This window comes from Myotis daubentonii, chromosome 7 (genome assembly GCF_963259705.1).
Source record: "Myotis daubentonii chromosome 7, mMyoDau2.1, whole genome shotgun sequence".
Classification (NCBI taxonomy): Eukaryota; Metazoa; Chordata; class Mammalia; order Chiroptera; family Vespertilionidae; genus Myotis; species Myotis daubentonii.
The window spans coordinates 4,241,669-4,257,191 of NC_081846.1; the positions used below are offsets into that span (position 1 = coordinate 4,241,669).

Sequence of the window (15,523 nt, forward strand, 5' to 3'; positions counted from 1 at the left end):
ACAAATCTCCTGATTGGAAACCCAAAGCCATTTGTGCCACTGCTCACGGGTCCCCTTCTTTTCCTAGACATGGTTTTAGAAGCGCAGATGGAGGGTTCAGACAAAAGGCTGGAGCATCCATCTCATATTCCCAAGCAATCTTCTCTGGAAATGCAGATAATTACTACTCTTCCACTACGAGAAAAAATAAGTCATTTTTATTTTGAAGACGGTGGCCATCTGTGAAAACCAAGTACCGCCATGTTAAGAGCGGAGGTTCCTTTCTCCTCCCTTTCCATCTTCCATCATTCTCACTTTGCTTCCCTTGTTCTGTGTTCGTTTTTGTATTTTCCGTTTCATGACCCATTGCATGTTCTCCATTCACTCCACCTCTATTTCACTACTGTTGCAACATTGTTTTTCTTTGAGGTAAAGAGAAAGCAAAATGGCCCAACTGGTATGGCTCAGGGGTTGAGCATCGACCCATGAACCAGGAGGTCACGGTTGATTCCCGGTCAAGGCATAGGCCCAGGTTGCGGGCTCGATCCCCAGCGGTGGGGGCTGAGGGGGCGTGCAAGAGGCAACGGATCAATGATTCTCTCTCATCACTGATGTTTCTATCTCTCTCTCCCTCTCCCTTCATCTCTGAAATCAATAATAAAACATATATATATGTTAATATATATATTAAACCTATAATATATATGTTAAAAAGAGAAAGCAAAATGGATTCCAACCGATGGAAAACGGAGATGAGGCTGAGGTTCAGATAGAAGGTTATAAGCCCATCTTCAGGCGGAACAGCAGCCCTGGGGCGTGGAACAGAAAAGTGGGGGTGCCTTCTGCTTGTCTCCCCACAGTCTACCCTGGAAGAACCTCGAGCCTAGCATACATGATACATTTTCTTCACTGGGTCAGTTTTTCAGCGGAAGCTGCTAGCGATGGACACTTATCAGACTTTGGTTGTAACGTGAACTCAGTGGAGGAAAAACCTGGTGAGGCATATTGTGCTTGCCAGAACTTGGCCATGACAGTTAAGGCGAAGAAGGTACAAAGTGAGGTCAGGAAAGGAATACGGCAACGTGGAAAAAAATTACCTCGCCTTGTATATTTTATGAAATGAATATGTACAGTTCTTTGTTATTCACAGTATATTTAACATTTTACTTCTGCAGGGAATTGCTTTTCTTTTATAGTTAGAATAATAATTTTCCCATTGTGTGCTAAGAAGAAAACTTACATGTAATCTCTTTGAGTGTAAAGAACTGTGTCATATTCACTTCTACAGCTCCAAAAATCTTGCCACAATACCCAGGATATATTATGCTTGTTAATTTTGATTAGATTTCTGAATAGCATCGAATCTACATTAGAAACATAAAGATTTAAACAAATGATTTTCAAGTTCTTAAACTTCATAAAGTACTGTTTTTAGCAATCCACATAATCAACAATGGCAGCCTAAGGTCTATAATTTGTTGCAATGTAAACATTTCCTGTTCTATCCAAAATGCATGTGAAGTAAATGCCTTAACTGTGGACATCTGAGTAATGCATCTAAAGAAAAATTATACCGGACACTTTTGTATTAAATAAAAGCATATCATAACTGGTTTTCTACACTAAAGTTATCGTAACAACAACTACCTGGATCATTCAAATAAAAATCGGGCTTTCTTTTTAAAAATAATGGGCATAAATTTAATTTGATCTATCGCTGTACATATCTAACATTTCTCTATTAAAGAATTGTCTTAAAATTACATAATTTTATAAGTTGCAGAATAAAGCCGAATGCTTCATTTTACCTTATGAAATAAAAATATACTCATTTATCTATGCCATGTATCTCGGATACATTTTATTTCTATAGACATTAAAATTTAATTGGGGATTCCTCCAGACCTATAGCAGGACAACACACTTATATATTTTATTTTAATTTATCTTTACTGTTGGAAGTATTATACATGTCCCCCTTTGTTTGTTTTTTTCCCACTGACCCCCTCCACCCTGCACCCTCCCCTCCCAGGCCTGCACCACTCTATTGTCTGTGTCCATGCATTTATATTATTTTAATAGTTAAAATACAGTTTTCATTTTACTGGACTTATATTTTGTTTTTAGGAATCTAATCTATCAAAAGTCTAATCCATCCAGAAACAGCTTTAAAAAAAGAGTAATGAAAGATATTCATTGTCACTTCCTTATGACTGGAAGACTGAGAGGAAAGCAGAGGTTAAAAATTGTCTTGTTACCACCCACACACCCATGGATTTTGAGAGGAGGCTCCTTTAATACCTCTTTCTTCCCGCAGTATTCGTTACTTAAGGAAGTCCGTAGGTGGGGAAGATGTTATTATCCCTCCCACACACACCCTTTTCCGTATTTACAACATTCAATCTCCATGGATATAAGTACAGGAAGCACCAATCCCTTTCTTTCAACTACTTTCTGAAATTTCTGAAATGTGGCCCATACATTACCACACATTACCTTTCTACAGAACGCACATATAGAGTTATAGTTTACCCTGAATTTTTTTTCCAAGTAAACATTTTTGGGTGAAAAGAGAATTCCATGAACAACAGATCCTAGGTTCAAAACTAATAATATAGAAATACTCTTTGTACTGATGAGTTTTCTTAAACACTCAAAGAGGACGGGATCACGGGAGTGGGAAAGGCCAGGGTGTGTGTGCAGCATTTGTTTCTTCCTGCACTACAGTGACCGGTATGAATGAACGCACATCTGCAAATCCTGCTGGAGACACGGTGAACGTTTTCCCTAAATAAAGTTAGCCCTTCAAATAGTTTCCTCTGAATACACAGATCAACAGTTAAAGATTTTACAACTTCCTATAAAATATACACGAACAAGATAAACTTTATGAAACCTTTATATCCCTTTTATCTTGTCGTAAAAAGGTTTCCTCAAATGCAGTAAATGACAGGTGTGCTATAGAGCAGATAAGTTCAACTTAAATTATTTTTAACTAATCAGATCTAATCTTCATTGCTAATGCAATATGCATTCATTTAAAAAATGTAGAACAATCTAAAGAAGTAAAAATTGATGTATTTTAAAGTGATTTTGGATTTGGAGGTTTAATGGTATCATTTGTGATAGTCACACATATAAGTATTTTGTAAATAAATCTGTTCACTTAAGTATTCAGATCAATGCACTCCATTGGGAATTATATGAAACTTTGTTAAAAATAAATTAAAAATATAACCATTAACCATTGAAAGTGCTTGCAAAATGACCCAATTAGTAATTAAATACACATTATTGAGAATACATCCTATAAAAATCAGTTAGGACAATCACAAGCGAGGATTGTGGGATTAACCCAACCCAATGATTAAATTAACCAATTCAATAACTTCTAGTTAATTCAAAGGAAACGAATGATGGCTCCTCTAGCACCTTGGAGAGAGGAACTCTGTCCGCACACAAAGGCAGGTCCGTCCTGTACGGCAGAGGTAGTGAGTCACACATGCTTCATGCACCATCCAACGTACATGTGAACCATCCTGCAGGTTATTCTAACCTAGATTTCTAGGTTCAAGTTATTGAGCTTTTTTGGCATCTTGTAATGTAGTAAAAAAATTAAAGGAAATTAAATCCATTCGTATTTCAGAGCAAAGGAACACAGAGTGTAAAAAAAATAAAAATCAGTTAAAATAAAACTTCAGTCTCTTATTTAAAAATTAGTTCATGTGACCAGGAGTAAATATTCATTACCACAATTTTCAGAACAACTATTTTAAAAGCATGTAATTCAGAAGTAAATGGGCTCTATGCTTTGTTCTAAAGCAGTTATCTTTTTTTTTTTTAGCAGTTATCGCTTAAGAAGTTGCTTTCCTCCCCCCGCCCTCCCGCAAGTTATAATAAAGCACCTATAATTGAAAGGAAGAGTAAAAAGAACAAAAAGAGAAGAAAATAAGGAAAGCATAGTGTTTCCAACGAGTGCATAAGTTTAAGTTATAAACATCATATTCATGAGATTGACAATTTTTTCTACACAAAATCACCTTACTCAGAATACAGGACTGCATTATGAGTCAAATATTTTAATATAAAATGCAACATTGAAGAATGAGGTTGACTTCGCTTTCACTCGTATGCTAATTGCAATGAATGAAAGCTGGGAACTAAACATAAAGCATGTCTTATTATTAAAAAGATAAATATTAAAAAATGATGTATGATATGAGAGTCAAACAGAAAAAAGTATATCATGCTGTTTTCACAGAAAGAGCAATGAAGGTATTCTGTGTTCTGTAATCTATTTTGTTTTCAAAGATGCTAAAATAATTACCAAGACTTGTTTTGTGAAAAGTGGAAGCTCAACACAATATCTGCAAAATTAGATAGTCTACACATAAGACTAAATAGCTGGGAACTAAGCAGAATTTTTCACAGAAACTATTTCTTTACAAAAGCAATACTTTTAAAATTGATTCACTATTTAACATCCTAATAGTGAAATACCTACTCAAGGAACTATCTTCTTTCTTTTTCTATTTCTTTAAGATAAAATTTGCTCTTCTAAGCTCTTCTTTTCAAACTGCTAGGGAAACTTTCTTAGAAATACTATATTCATCAGCCAGAGGCGGGGGAGGGAGACAAAATTTCTTAGAAGTAGCCTTATCCGTTCATCAAATGACTGTCCAATGCCATGTAATATTAATATATTTTATGCTGTCATGGTACTAAGTCTTAAATCCTGTTTCGTTTTAGTCTTCCTGGAAAAAAACTGTGCTCTAATATACTGCTCTAATTGTGTTCTCTGGGTACTGCTTATTTGAACTATTTAAGCCTTTCATTACATAAGGCTACTTGATCATTTGTAATGCACTGCCTTAACTAGATAAGATATGCAGTAGAGTTTCCTGAACTCATAGCCCTCTTTTCTCTACATTATCAAACTCCACATTTAAAGGCCAAAATTTACTTGGAATCATATATTAATCATATTTAATCAGTTTATACTCCTTAAGCCAAGCCTTGAGAATATTTATGTTTTTATTCATTGTTTTCTTATTGTTCCTGTTGAAATTATATCTAGTTTTGTGTGGGTTTTTTTTTCTTATGGGCATAAAGCTGGAATTTTTGCCTAATTTCATTTGAAAAGCATTTTGGGAAATATACAATGAAGGTTCAATCCATACATAAAATCTTGTCCGTAAGTACTTGAGATCAAATTTTTAAAGTTTCTGGCTCTCTCTTATCTTATACACTTCCTCAAACATACAATTAAATAATGAAAACATCTATGTATCTTATTTTAGTAAAAATAAATATAGATTTAATCAAAGTAAAGATACTATCCCATTTTCATTGGTCTAAATTGTGTTTATATTCTTTTACTTTCCTTTTAGGAGCTCAACTTCCTCCAGTTTCAAATTATTAATCTGATAATGTAGAACCTGTTTACAATATAGTTATGTATGTGTTAATATAAATACCTGGTAATTAATATCAATATTATAAAAAACAATTGTTTAAATTATTTTTTCATGAGTTCTTTTTGCCTTGACAAATATGCTTGAAATCTTCTGTTAGGAAGTTTTGACATGCATTTATAACTCAGACACAAACAAATAAGTAAACAATGAAGATTAGATGGAGACAGAATTCTTAAGTATAATTCATAAATGTATCAAGTAATTTGCATAGTACATACATTTACTTATTAAGGATAATGATATATTTTTGTTTTCTCCTTTCCTAAAATGCAACTTGTAAATTCCTTTCAAATATTTATAATAGCAAATATATAAGTAAACAACCACAAGTAATATTCACATGAAAGTCTTCAAATATGTAAAAAGGCAACTCCTACCTCCATCTCCAGATCCGGATCCTGCATCTGGGAGGGAAAAAGAAATATTTTATTTTTGCTTGAAAAACATATTTAAAACTATTTATGATATTTTAGTTCATGTTTACTTTCTTCACTAAGACAGTAATATAATTGAGAAAATTCCTATTATTTAATCTGAAAATATGTATTCACATCAATTTAATTTCTATAGCATAACTTATAAAATAAATTCTCTATTACTTTCATGCTTAAATTTTATTTAAAAAGGATTATCTAGTTTTAAAATAATTCCTAAACTTGACCGTGTAAAATCTCTCATTTTAGTTTTAATCAGGATAAATCTGGTGCCATTAAGAAAAACAAAAAATTTGAAAATGAGATGCTTATAACAATCAGTGAGACTTAGAATTTAAACAGTTTGACATGTAGCAAATAAACTCGTAATTAAGCTTTATATTCTTGAAAGTTGCATGTGCACAAAGAGAAAAACAGTTTAAAAATAAATCTCTTTTTATATAAATGTTAATATGTATTCCAAATACCGCAATTGTGAATGAGCCTATCAGCCACCAAGAGCATTCCTTGTCTTTGAAATCAGTAGAAGAGTGAGATTAACTAACTTTGTGTTTGTGCTTAAAACTGAATACACCGTAGGTGGTGCTCACAATAAAAAGCAATCTCTCTTCTGCATTTTTCTCTCTCCATCCCTTCCGGCCCCTCCCTCCTACATGAGTACAACTGGCCAGAGGTGTCTATTTCTGACAGTTCCTAGAAGCACCCAATTTTCTAGTTGGAGTCAACAGCATTGATATTCCATCTGCTCCCACCTGTTAAGTGAACAGACATTGCCTTCCTTCTACCTGCATACTTCTTTCCCACTTAAATACGTTAGGTTATGTACCTTTGATATTAATACTGGGAAATAAGACTAGTACTGGTATTCTCTGCCTGGTACGCCCTCATCTCACATTGAAATCTTAACCAGAGTTTAAGAACTATATCAAATGCCACTTCTGTAAAGTTGTGGTTGATGTTTTATTCCAATGAAAGCAAAACTTGCCACCATGACACTTTATTGAGAAGCATAGTGTATGAAAATCCACAGACGACCAACACACACGGAAGAATGGATGCCTCCTCAATAGCCTTCCTAGGCATGTTAGGCATTAGTTGGCCATGAAGGAGCGGTAGTTGGAATTGCCAGCCTTGGTGGAAACTCATATTAACAAAATTCACAGGATCTAAGTGTATAAAAATGTCATCTTTAATTAACTGCTAATATGACTAAGGCTCATGTTTCTGGGCCATCATATCCTTTTTTGAAAGATAAGCTAGTTGGTAAAACAATCTATAATAACAAAAATGTAACATGCTAATTAGACTGGACAGCCTAATGACCTTCCGACGTCATTCCGGATGAACTTCCGGACTAAGCTGCAGAGGCAGGGGCCAAGGCAGAGGCGGTTAGGAGTGATCAGGCAGGCAGGCGAGCAGTTAGGGGCGATCAGGCAGGCAGGCAGGCGAGCAGTTAGGGGCGATCAGGCAGGCAGGCAGGCGAGCAGTTAGGGGTGATCAGGCAGGCAGGTGAGTGGTTAGGGGCGATCAGGAAGGCAGACAAGCAGTTAGAGTGATCAGGCAGGCTTGCAGAGGCTGTTAGGGGCTATGAGGCAGGCAGGCAAGCAGTTAGGGGTGATCAGGCAGGCAGGCGAGTGGTTAAGGGTGATCAGGCAGGCAGGCAGAGGGGTTAGGGGTGATCAGGCAGGAAGACAGAGTGGTTAGGGGCAATGAGGCAGGCAGGCGAGTGGTTAGGGGCAATGAGGCAGGCAGGCAGAGTAGTTAGGGGCAATCAGGCAGGCAGGAAAGTGGTTAGGGGCGATCAGACAGGCAGGCAGATGAGCGGTTAAGAGCCAGCGGTCCCGGATTGCAAGAGGGATGTCCAACTGCCAGTTTATTCCTGATCCCGCAAGGGTTCCTGTGGGATGGGGCATAAACCGGCAGTCGGACTTCCCCCAAGGGGTCCCGATTACAAGAGGATGTAGGCCAGGCTGAGGGACCCCCCCCACCCCGTGCACGAATTTCGTGCACTGGGCCTCTAGTTTAGAATAAAAACCTTTTGCCCCTAACTGGTTTGGCTCAGTGGATAGAGCATCGGCCTGCAGACTCAAGGGTCCCAGGTTCGATTCTGGTCAAGGGCACATCCCCAGTGGGGAGTGTGCAGGAGGCAGCTGATAGATGTTTCTCTCTCATCGATGCTTCTAACTCTCTATCCCTCTCCCTTCCTCTCTGTAAAAAAAAAAAAAAAATCAATAAAATGTATTTTTTTAAAAAAAGAATAAAAAAACCTTTGTAGTAAGTATAGAAAATAAGGATTTTTGAAAATTTCATCTTTATTGATGAAAGTATTACAGATGTCCCCTTTTTTCCTCCCATTGGCCCTCTCCACCCCGCTCCCCCCACCTCCAGGCCTTCACCACACTATTGTGTATATGGGTTATGCATATAGGCATACAAGTTCTTTGGGTAATCATATAATCTGATTATTTGATTGCAACAGATCAAAAAAGGCTGATGCATTCGTCTCCAGAGTAGAACAGTCCTGTCAACTTAACTGATAATCATAAGCCATGGCACCATCACTTCTGGACAGGACAGTGTTTAAATGACCAATGCTTATCAAATCTCCTTTTTGTATACCTTCCCAAATAAAATTTTAACTGATTTTATTTGAATGAATCGAAACCTTAATTCAGTATTATTTACAATAATCAGGGGCTAACAACAGGTTATATGATTATAGCACTAATACATTCTACCTGTGCTTTAGGTGAATGTGTACAGTTTTATTCTTTTCCCACTAGATCAGTGGTTCTCAACCTTCCTAGTGCCACGACCCTTTAATACAGTTCCTCATGTTGTGGTGATCCCCCAACCAAAAATTATTTTCGTTGCTACTTCATAACTGTAATTTTGCTACTGTTATGAATCGTCATGTAAATATCTGATAGGCAGGATGTATTTTCATTGTTACAAATTGAACATAATTAAAGCATAGTGATTAATCATAAAAACAATATGTAATTATATATGTGTTTTCCGATGGTCTTAGGCGACCCCTGTGAAAGGGTCATTCAACCCCCAAAGGGGTCGCAGCCCACAGGTGCCGGGAGCCGGTCCATCCTTGCTGTTTCAAGGGACCTGGCATATATGGCATACGGTTCTTAATATGTTTGCTCACCTTCTTGGCGCTGTGTTTTAACCAAGGTCACCTCTCCGAGAAAGGTTGAATCCCCAGGTAGGGATTTTCCCCTGAAGTTAGGGAGGGAATAAAACCTCTTAACTAAGTGCCAGGCGGGTAATTAATCCCTTTAACTAGGAACAATCATGCTTAAACTACATAATCTTTTCTCCCTGGAATGGAGATAAGAAACGCCCTAACCTTTGTAATAGAGATTGATAGGATTGAATCAACTGGTATAAATACAGTTGTAACAAGACAGAAACACTCAGAACTCAGAACACAGAACTCATGAGACAGAATTCAGAACTCAGAACTCAGAACACAGGGCTTGGAAGACAGGACCAAGAGAGACAGAGCCTAGGCACAGAACCCACACAGAACATTCTCTAGAGACAGAAGAACTTCGCTGGCGAGAGCATGCCGAAGGATCCTGGACAGGGACTGGCCTCGGAGCCTGGAGGCAGAGCCTGGTGAGAGAGCATGGCAGGGGATCCTGGACTGAACCTGACTGCGGAGATTGGCAGGAGAGCCTGACTAGAACCTGGTGACTGAACCTGACTGGAGAACCTGGACAGAACCTCTCTGGAGATCCTAAGCAGAACTTCTCTGGAGATCCAGACCAGAACTTGGCTGGAGATCCTGGCTAGAGATCCTGGCTAGGCTGCTGATCAACTGAACGCTGTCTCTGTGTCTTTCCTTCTTCGCCGACTCCGTCCACGCCTTTGGGGACCCCTGGACCCGCTGGGGTTGGACCCCGGCACACAGGTTGGCAACCCACAGGTTGAGAACCACTGCACTAGACTATAAGCTTAACTCAAGGCCCATATCTTGTTTAGTTTTCCATCCTTACATGCATATAAGAGGAAATGTGTGAAAGCTGAAGGATTCCAAGCTCCAAACATTAGAATATTACTCACTGGATGACATAAGGAATGTTATTCAACCTTCCTAAGCTTATTCATCCTCTAGTCAACGGCAATAGTAATGGGCATCCCATTGGGCTATTCTGAGACTGACTACACAATATCCTATTTTAAATGCTTAGCACTGCATCTGAAACAGAATAATTAGATTTCTGAGTAAACATGTTGCCTATTCATCCATAGGTTTCCTTATAAATACACATTGCTGGGGGAAATCAAGAAAATGGCAGTAGAATTTCGGCTTGTATTTCCCATGTATGTTTTAAAAAAAAATTCATGCAGTTTGGTTCATAAGATAATTTGCATCTTATGTGCCCCATATTGAGTATTTAGGAAAGAAAGGAACAACAGATTTTAAAAATAGTCACTGAAGTTCATGGCATCATTATGCACTGGTGATGGAAAGCTTTAATGATTACTGTAAGATGAGTCATTTTGGCCAACAAGAGAGAAGTAGCCACTAAAACCTTATTAGTGAGACAGAAACACCTAAGAAAAAAAAGTCATGTGGTTGAACTTGAATCTGGGCTCCTAGTCAATGCATTTCTTATAAGGCAAGAAAGTGAAATAGACAGGGAAGCTGTTGACCAGACTGCCCAACAGAAAACCATTTTCTGGACCAAAAATGATGTTGATGTTCAATGAAATATGGGTTGGGCAAAAGTGGGTTTACAGCTGTTCATCTGGAAAAAGACACGCAGGTTATGCTTATTACATTAGCTTTATTAATGGTTTTTTTGCAGACTCATGACTGTAAGCCTACTTTTGCCCACCCCTCTGTGTGATAAAGATACAGCTACATCTTTTACTGCCTTTTTTTCCTAGAGATCACATCTTGCCACCTCCACTCAGTGTCAAACAGCATTAGAAAATAAATGGGAAATTTACAAAGAAAAGAGTAAGGATCTCCTTTAGACCCAAAGTCAGAATCCCAATTTATTTAGAGTCAGACCTGGTTAATCAAAGTTACTTTGGTCCCTCCATCATTATTCAGATCAAAACCCTTTTAGATGTACAAGTCAATGGAGGAGGCATTCACCAATCCTGGCTTACTAATTAAATCCTGGAGAAACCTAAGTCTATGAATGAGCTATGGATGGCTTATCAATTGTGATTAAGTTTTCTCCGTGGTTCAGTATTTATTTTCATAGTATAACCAACGCAGAGGGACCAGAATGGGGAGATCTGAATGAATCAGATGGATGCAACTGCATACGCTGACAAGAACTTAGAGGCTGGCAGGTAAGAGTGATTTTGTTACCAAACGTCGTTAGTCATAATCACAGCTTCATGAATGCTTATTAGGGGTATTGTCCACTGATTACCACTTGGCTACTGTCAGAGACAGCTGTCCTATATGATCCTGAATAAGCAAATCCCTCCCTTAGTCCTTGCTGGTATTTGGCTAATCCCTCCCTTAGTCCTTGCTGGTTCTTGGCTTCTGGGAGTCAGCAGTTACTTCTTTTTTTCTTCTATTCCATTTGCCCTACGTCCTATTTTTCACTTTTTCTTCATTGGATATGGTAGATGGATTGATTTTTCATAATTTGTTTGCTCTGTGCCTTCCTTTCTAGTTCCCCCAGCCCTGCTCTGAGAGTAGCATATTGATCCTCCTCCTCTCCTGCTGGGGAAGGTCCTATAACTCTCACTTCTTGCTGTCACTTTCACTCACAGGTGGAGTAGCAACGATCGGTTTGCTCTGGCAAATAAGAAGTGAGTGGAGCACCAACCAGTCCAGCTCTTCCCCCCACCCCCCAGTCACCCTTCCAAAAGGACATCCACATCGTGAGGCAAAGAATCCCGTAGGAGAAAAAACTACTTAAAAACTAAAACCCGAACCGGAAAGCCTGCACTGCTGTCCATGATGACGGATGCTTTTCTCTTCTGCTAATTCTTAGAAACTGTGGTCGTCACCAGCACAATATCAGAACATTACCAATTACTAACAATCCATCGATGATAGGCTTGAGATAACCTTTTCAAGAATATGAGACCGTCTTCTTTCTCATTTACCACCCTGCCCCAGCCAGCACGCACAGAACTGTTAACACAATTCCTTAGAATAGAAATACCTGTTACCCAAGAGGTATTTTCAATACAACAGATGTCTCCTGGCACTATTCCCTAATTGCACTGAAGGAAGTTCATATTTTATAGCAATATTATTTTTTCCTGGCCATGCCTCTATTGTCCTCAGAAATGTTGACTTTCCAGAAAGATGCATACTTGCCATTAAGGACAACTATCACAGGACACAAAGGTTTCTTTAACGCGTGTGATTTCAATGTCTCACAGCTACTGTGAAAACTCGGCTTCATTGTAAAGCACTGCTTTCGCGAGTCAGGCTCTGCTCATTGGGGTGGGCGTTTTCCCTGCCTTCGATGCTTTCAGCTCTGAGAGCCACTGTATACAAAAGGGAAACCTGACAAGCTAAAGAGCATTATCTGTGACTTTATAAGTTATTCTTTCCCTCATTTTCTGTACAGAGTGCTTTAACACTCTAACTCAGAGCGCTGTGGAGTCCCAGGCTGCCTGTGTCAGGAAGGACAGGTGTCAGCAGAAGCAACGTCCACCACCAATACAGTCTTCACAACAATCTACTCAATGGCTGGAGGGCATTTTGCAGAGCTGCTAACCTTAGCATCTTCTTGTCTTCCAAGCCCAAATCCAGCAGACAGTGCTATTACTCAAAACATACAAATGCATCCATGCATAGAGAGGTGTCTGTATATTTGAGAACTGGGTGCTCAATCTAGATTTTTAATAATATTAGTCAACTGTCTGCACTTCATTAAATAACATATGTATTAAACCTACCAAAATCACAGTGTGGGGAAGGCCTGGAGAGGGGGCGGGATGGGGTGTAGGGGCTCAGGGAGGAAGGAAAGGGGGCCCAGCTGTAATACTTTCAACAAAAAGACCAATTTAAAAAAATAAAATCTACCAACACCCTCATGGTAGATTTGCTCTTCCAGAAATGATCTGAAATGCAACAAGACTTAGACTAAGAATAAGGTACGCTTTGCACAAAGGAATACAGGCTTGTCTAGCCAATACATAGTCTGAATTATTATCTGAAGATAACAAAAAAAAAGCAAGACATGGTTTTGGGGCTGGGAATCCATCCAGCAGGTTCAGGGAGTCGTCAGGGTCACAGACATACCGGTGGCGCACGAGCCCTCCGCCGCCACAAGTATCTCGCTCTGCTGCTTGCAGGCCGCCTGGCGCAGGTAGCACTCGTTCTGGTAGCTCTCCCCGTTGGAGCCGCACACCGGCACGTAGTCGCTGTTGCACTGGGGAGACACAGAGGGACGCCTGTGGTTAGCACCCGGGTCTGCACAGCTCTGACTTCGTGAACAGAAATCATCATTTACAGTAGGAAGCGCCTGTCTTCCTTTCAGCGATCCTCATTGCCTCCAATCGTCTTTGACCTTGCAAGGGAATCATTCAAAGGCACACAAAAGCAATGCCAAGCCAGCCAGCCAGTCGTTTGATTCAGATTGAAAAGGAGCCTTCTAAATTGATCAGGCAATTCCAGCAAAGTGATCAGACAAGCAATACAAAAAAGAGATAGCAACAAATATTACCAATATTATTTAATACTGTTTTTCTGACACATGGCCCATCGGGCTGGGTGGGAAAAAGAAAACATGCTACAGTACTAAAAGCTATTAGGAAATAGGCAATGTCTATATTTGGAGAGCAAAAGTGTCTAACTGAAATGCCAGAGAATTCAGCCACTCTTTAGCATAATTTTTTTTTTCTGTTGAATTTTAATCTTTATAAATTTCTAAGTATTTGATAAGACCCTTGGATTACCACTTAATTTTTTATATCATTAGATATGGGATACTGATGTAGATACAGTGTAGAGAGAAATGAAGTACAGGAAAAAATTTAGCAACTAATGAACTACATGTAAACTTTATTGACTATTCAAAACTATGACTATTATATATTTCATAAAGAGAAAAGTTCAGTTTAAAGAAAGTCTTATTATTAAGAAGTACACACTTTACAATGGAAATCAGGCAACCTGCAGGGGACACTCATCCTATCTAATAAAGACAGAATATGCAAATTGACCATCACTTCGCAACAAAGACGGTGGTGCCCACAGCCAATAAGGAGGGAATATGCAAATTGACGTGACAAAGATGGCAGCAGCTGGACCAGGAAGCTTGCATTGTCACAATGGCAATGATGTAGGCGTTCCGCCCTGCCCTCGCTGCTGCAGGCCTCTGGGCAGCGTGCAAAGGCGGAAGGCAGCTCCGGGCTGAAGCGAAGGTGGTGCTGGCAGCCAGGGGAAGGAAGACCTATTCTTGCACGAATCTTCGTGCATCAGGCCTCTAGTCATAATATAATCACAGCCTAAGGCAGTGGTCAGCAAACTGCGGCTTGCGAACCACATACGGCTCTTTGGCACCTTGAGTGTGGCTCTTCCACAAAATACCGACTTCTGCACATGGGCCATGAAGTTTCAATCACACTGCACATGCGCGCCCGCACGTGGTATTTTGTGGAAGAGCCACACTCAAGGGGCCAAAGAGGCGCATGTGGCTCACGAGCCACAGTTTGCCAACCACTGGCCTAAGGCATTGGAGATACTTGGCTGTGTCCCAGGCCTGCGAACTATGCCAGAGATGATTATCTCGTGATGACCACTACAGATGCATTTCATTGTTTAATCACAACAAATATAAGGATGAAGATGATTATTTACAAATACCCCACCTATGCCCAAAACTGAGCAGAGCCAATCAGATATACAAATGTATGTGAAAACACTTTGCTGTCTTCTACTTCTTGTTAAAGTATTTGGATTTTTAATGTGTCATAAATGCATAACACTTTGCAATAAACCAATGATCTAGTGAGATGCCTAGGAAAGTTTTACTATATATGGTAATAAACCTAAAATCCTACCATAAGGTAAATTCAACTCAAGGATTTATGCAACAAAAGAGGAAATTCTCAATAAAGTTACAATCTGATAATAAAACCTGAGATTTATTTTTTACTCTATTTCCTTATGACATCTGTAATTTCTCCCTCCCAATCAACCAGTTATCTGTTGCTCTTTGCCTTTATGTAACATTGGCTGAATCATCCTAACACTTTACAATGGTATAAGTCAATGTTCTCTGAAATGAAAGTCATTTTATGAGCCGTATTTTGGTATCAACTAATGAAAAATTTAAATATAGTTTTTTACTAACAGTGATATACTTTTCTCCCAATAGTAAATCCAAATTCAATGACACTAACATTAGAATCATCGTAATTGCTAATATGGCGATTTAGACATTAAATCATATTCATTTAGCAATTAAATATTATTAAAATGATTTAATTATTTAAAATATGGCATATTTTAGAAATCTTTATTTCAACAATTTCTAATCTAGTCATTCTGGATAACACTCTCTACAATAATTCCTTTCCACAGTTACATTATTGGCTCCCAGACTCAGTCTGTCTACATGATTATATTTTAAAAACTGTTTTGATTGAAAATGTTGCTAATGAGAATCTTTAACTCAATAA

The 15,523-nt window shown here is 38.7% G+C and overlaps 1 protein-coding gene across 1 annotated transcript in view; it reads right to left on the reverse strand.

The window, feature by feature from the left end:
• TMEFF2 (transmembrane protein with EGF like and two follistatin like domains 2) overlaps positions 1–15,523 on the reverse strand; it is a 235,259-nt gene that overhangs the window by 208,717 nt on the left and 11,019 nt on the right. Inside the window, exons 3-4 of the mRNA XM_059702604.1 lie at positions 13,140–13,269; positions 5,834–5,860 (exon numbers count right to left, since the gene is read on the reverse strand). Of these exons, the coding sequence (XP_059558587.1) occupies positions 5,834–5,860; positions 13,140–13,269 (157 nt within the window). The remainder of the gene's footprint in view (positions 1–5,833; positions 5,861–13,139; positions 13,270–15,523) is intronic.